This window comes from Cervus elaphus, chromosome 23 (genome assembly GCF_910594005.1).
Source record: "Cervus elaphus chromosome 23, mCerEla1.1, whole genome shotgun sequence".
Taxonomy (NCBI): Eukaryota; Metazoa; Chordata; class Mammalia; order Artiodactyla; family Cervidae; genus Cervus; species Cervus elaphus.
The window spans coordinates 62,062,001-62,067,464 of NC_057837.1; the positions used below are offsets into that span (position 1 = coordinate 62,062,001).

General features: G+C 41.9%; 1 protein-coding gene across 1 annotated transcript; it reads right to left on the minus strand.

The window, feature by feature from the left end:
- Positions 1-1,397: 1,397 nt before the first annotated feature.
- LOC122681104 (stonin-1-like) lies at positions 1,398-3,412 on the minus strand. The gene has a single exon (XM_043882822.1). The coding sequence runs from the start codon at positions 3,342-3,344 to the stop codon at positions 1,398-1,400; it is 1,947 nt and encodes a 648-aa protein (XP_043738757.1). The 5' UTR covers positions 3,345-3,412.
- Between the last annotated feature and the right edge of the window lie 2,052 nt (positions 3,413-5,464).

A 5,464-nucleotide genomic window follows, 5' to 3' on the forward strand; every position in this document is an offset into this window, starting at 1 on the left:
AGGCAGAGGGGTGGGGCCACTTGAATTAACTAATATTTTGAATGGAGCAAATTAAGAGACAGATTCAATTAGGAGAAGCGTCGAATTGATGAGGAATGCAGCATCATGATGTGGTGCCCACTTATTTGTTCATACTTTTATTCAGCAAACTTAATTTTCTTGTACTATACTAGGTGCTTGGTAAACAACCCGCTTGCCAATGCAGGGGACATAAGAGACATGGTTCGATCCCTAGGTCCGGAAGTTCCCCTGAAGCAGGACAGGGCAACCCACTCCAGTATTCTTGCCTGGAGAATCCTATGGACAGAGGAGCCTGGCAGGCTATTGTCCTTGGTGTCACCAAGGGTCAGACACAACTGACTGACAAACACTTAACACTGTACTAGGTGCAGGTTTTTTTTTTTTTACTATGATTTGGGAATTAAACCATGAAATAAGTCACAATCCCTCCTCTAAGGAAGTCACAGCCTGGTGGGAAAGGCAGTTAAGTTGTCACTAACCAGTACCCAGGACTCTGAACAGTGAATGAAGGCAGCAAGATGGTGGAGAGAGGCCCACTAACCTAGACTCTGGGGAGAGATCTAGAGGACATGATGTCCTACTGAAGCTGGAAAGTCAGTAAGAAATGATTCAGTTTTAAATGAAAAAAAGAGGGAAGTGTTCCAAGCAGAGGAACCAGCATGAGCAAAGGACCTCTAGTAAAGAGAAGTGACCTGGAGTCAAGCGTGACTTATCACATAGTAGCACCTTCATTCACTGGTTGTTTGTCTCTGGGCAAGTAAGTTTCTCTGCCTTTTTGACCTAGGTTGCCCATCCATAAGAGAGGAGATAACCACGTCTATCTTCATGGAATGTTGAGTGTAAGAGTGATAGGTGCTCATCCAAGATCCCATTTCCCTATGGGTAATTCTCACTCCTGTTCCTCCCATGACTGTCCAGATGTCAGGACAAGATGTTTCAACTTTGGAAACTTGTTCTCTTGTGTGGCCCGCTTGCCGGGAGCTCAGCATCTCTTCTTGACAATCTTGGCAAGGATGTTCTGAGGAAGCTAAAATCTGGTCTTAAAAAAGGACTTGACAACCTTGACAGTACACTTGAAAGTGAGTCAACAATGGATGATCAGTGGCACCTAGGAGCTTGCTTCCTAAATACTACGCCTGTATTACCAAAGGCTGCCAGCAGGGGCAGCTCCTTCTGGGTGGTTTACTGAGAGAGGTGACTGGTTCCTGGTTCATTTGTTTATTATTTTTCTAGAAACAGGCATTACTTAATGGATATCAATTTACATCTTCTATCATGGTAAACTTTGCTAATATACTAATAGGATAAATTCCTAAAAGTGACATTACAAAAGCTCAAAAGATGTGCTTATTTTATTTTTTATTTTTATTTTTTTTTTAGCGTGTTGAATATTTACTTGAATTTTTATCAGGAAGCCGGTCTATCTTCCACACCACAGCCCGGTAGGCACTCTCATATTTTGCGGACCCCACCGTGACCTGTATGACAGGTTCAGATTCAAGTTCGTGTAAACTCCCCAGACATGCCCGGCGGTTCATTTTGGCTTTCAGGGACTTCTGCCTCTGGAGGTTCATGGTCCAGAGGGCCTTGATCCACTGAGACGGGACAGGAAAGTGTATCATTATGTTGTCACAGGACCTCAAGGAACCGGCATGGGATGGTCTCTGGACCGACATGGGATGGGCCATGTTGACAAAGGCCTGAAGCTCCACATATGCCCCCTGGACAACCACTACCGACTTCAGGGAAAAGGGAAGATCTTCCCCGCTGTGTGAAGTTTTGAAACGCATCAGCTCAAACCTGCAGGCATCCAGAGGTACAAACTTAATGATTCTTGATTGCTCAAATTCTTGTGCTTTCACACACTTATGAAAATGACAGTCAAGAATATCAATCCCCTTCTTTTCTGGATCTTTCTCAAAATAGCGTTCATTTCGCTTCTGTAGCTCATGGTCATTCAAGGTTAAAAAGCATTCAGTGTTGCCATTCACAAAGCAGAGGCAAGAGATTTGAGTTATCACAGTGCTTTCAACCAATTTTCCTTCTTCTTTAGTGATTTTACCCCAAAAGTTGTCCACAATTTCCAGGGAAATTTCTTGTTCCTCATAGTTCTTCTTTGGTTTTGAAACAGCCGGCAGCTTTATCAGCTCCTCCTCCACAGTGGTCAGAAAGTCGAGGAAGTCATGGTACTCTGTGGACCCCAACTTCAGCATTTGTTCTATGTCTGGTTCGTGAACTACTTCTATCTTAGAATGGTATTTCCTTTTTTCTGTGTAAGACACATGTTCAATCTTCACAGTATGGATTTTTCCAGCCACACTAAAGTTCTCATCTTTTGGTTCCGAAAGCCTGCAGTATGGATCGAGCTGTAACTCTTTAAATGGTTTTTCTAACCCCTTCTCATAATACATTTGCAAAATTCCTCCAGGTAAGACTTTTAGAAAAATTGGCCCCCACTGACGGGAAGACATCATGTTCTTCTTCTCTGGAATTCTCATCATGAAAGACCATCCGGCTTTCGGCTGACTCCTGAAGAGCATGTGGGGGACAAAGGAAGAGGCAGCGTCTTCAGCATACAGACACTGCATAGACAAATTTCCAAATGAGTCTTGGTTCTCAGCTGATTGGAGATATTCAAGCTTCTCACAGATGTAGTTGAATGAACACTGATTTAAGCCTTTTTGATCCATAGGCACCTCTCTGTCTCTTGATGGGAAGATCTTTCTGCTTCCTGGAGGGTCGAAGGTGAGCTGGGAAGCACCGCCTTCATCTTTCCAAAATGGACTTGAAAAGGCACAGTCCTCCCGAAAATACTGAAATTGGGGAGTATCACTTTGGAACCCTTCAGCCTGGTGAGGGCTCATTTCATCTGCAAGACCCACTTTGGAGGCTGGATGTATACATGAGTGGTCACTGGGTAAGGAAGCTTGGGAGAAACAGGTTGGCTTGGTAGCCAATGAGGAAGAACCTGTTGCTGTTATAAGTGGACTGTTTGAAGATGATTCTGGAATAGGATAAAGCACATGAGTCCCTGCTTTGGGGATGCCAGGAAAACCTGGGAAGTCTTTGGTAGGTGTAGAAAGAGGAGAGTTACTTGGAGGTCCTGGACTGAAGTAAAAGTCTATGGTGGGAGAGGACAGAGGGGTGCTGCTGGTAGAGGAAGATCCACTGGGAAACTCCTTAGGGCCAGAAAGGTTCAGTTTAAGTCCATTTGGCCGACAAATGCCTTGATTCTCCAGAGGGAAATTCTTTGACTTTTGAGAAGACTGAAAAGTGGGGTCATCATCAAATGTGACCCAGTTGCCTGGGTTCGTGGAACACATCTTTGGGATCAGATTGTGGTCTTGTCAATGAATCAGATATGTTGTCTATTAAAAAAGAAAAGTGAAAGTAATAGTTGCCCAGTTTTGTCTGACTCTTCATGACCCCATGAACTGTACTCCACCAGGCTCCTCTGTCCATGGAATTCTCCAGGCAAGAGCACTGGAATGGGTAGCCATTCCCTTCTCCAGGGATTAAAAAGAAGAAAAATCTCAAATAAATAACAAGTTATATCTCAAGAAACTGGGAAAGAAAACAAACTAAGCCCAAAGTTAGCAGAAGAAAGGAAAGAATACATGTTAGAGCAGAAATAAATGAAACAGGGAACAAAAAATTTTTATTTATTTATTTATTTATTTTCCAGTGGGTTTGTCATACAATGATATGAATCAGCCATGGATTTACATGTATTCCCAATCCCGATCCCCCCTCCCACCTCCCTCTCCACCCGATTCCTCTGGGTCTTCCCAGTGCACCAGGCCGGAGCACTTGTCTCATGCATCCCACCTGGGCTGGTGATCTGTTTCACCATAGATAGTATACATGCTGTTCTTTTGAAATATCCCACCCTCACATTCTCCCACAAAGTTCAAAAGTCTGTTCTGTACATCTGTGTCTCTTTTTTGGTTTTGCATATAGGGTTATCGTTATCACCTTTCTAAATTCCATATATATGTGTTAGTATGCTGTAATGTTCTTTATCTTTCTGGCTTACTTCACTCTGTATAATGGGCTCCAGCTTCATCCATCTCATTAGGACTGGTTCAAATGAATTCTTTTTAATGGCTGAGTAATATTCCATGGTGTATATGTACCACAGCTTCCTTATCCATTCATCTGCTGATGGGAAGATGTGCTTATTTTAAATTACAGCAGATATTTACAAATAATCCCCAAGTTAATAGTTTCTCCAATCATCTGTGAGAGTATCTTTTTCTACTCTCCTGAAAGCACTGGTTCGGACAACTGAAATTTTTGCCTGTCTCACAGATGAAAGGTTATAATTGATCTCTTCATTTCTCTAATTATGAAAGATTTCACTCATATTTTTCATATTTTATTATGCATTTATGTATTGTAACTTAAATACTTATTTGTAATTGTAGCATATTCTTCTATTGGGTCATTCAATTTTCTTAGTAGTTTGTACTAACTAAGTGGAAAAAGATCCTACCTAGCCTAGGTAGCTTTAAAATTACCTAACTTTCTAGTGAATCATATTTCCTTGTAATTTTGATTTCTTGGAAGAACTTGGTCTTCTTTTCACTTTTTGGAAACATTACTAGCACATTGCTAAACATTCTTTATAGGGAGAAGCTAACTTCTGAAAATGATCATCCTTCAAAACTTGCCAGGACTTGAGAGTGACTGAGTTGTAGTCGCTTAGTGGTGTCCAGCTCTTTGTGACCCCATGGACTGTAGCCTGCCAGGCTCTTTTGTCCATGAAATTCTCCAGGCAAGAATACTGGATTAGGTTGCCATTTCCTTCTTCAGGGGATCTTCCTGACACAGAAATCGAACACAGGTCTCCTGCATTGCAGGCAGATTCGTTACCAGCTGAGCCACCAGGGAAGCCTGGCAACCTGAAAGATACAGGAGGGACCCACTTTCCAATTTCATTGCTGATAAAATTGAGCTCAGAAGCAGGAGTGTCTGCATCAAAGTTATGTTATAGGCCCAAATGTAGTTTCCACCTTTGCATCATTATAACTAGGTACTGTCCTTTGCAAAGCCATGTTGCAGTACTTTAATTACAAACTTTTTCTTGCAGCCCTTTCTTATTCTTTGAGCTAGTTGTTGCCTTGCTGTTTCTCATTTGTATCAGTTTCTACACATATTTTCTTAATACTTTTCAAATGTGCCGTTCTACATCTGCCATGTCACTTCCTCTCTCAAATCCCTCTTTCTCTGTCTATTAGGACTCTATCCTTGTTCTCCTGTATGAGTCATCTCTTTCTAGGCCATATGCAAAGCTGTTGTTCAGGGACTCCTATTTGCCACTTTCCTGATTTGCATCTGTATATTTTCTTTGATTCTAGATTTTCCATTTCTTATTCTATTCTAGGTTTATTTTGTTTGCATGAGCAACTCATTAGAGCTTCACTTCTAGAAGCTGATGTGC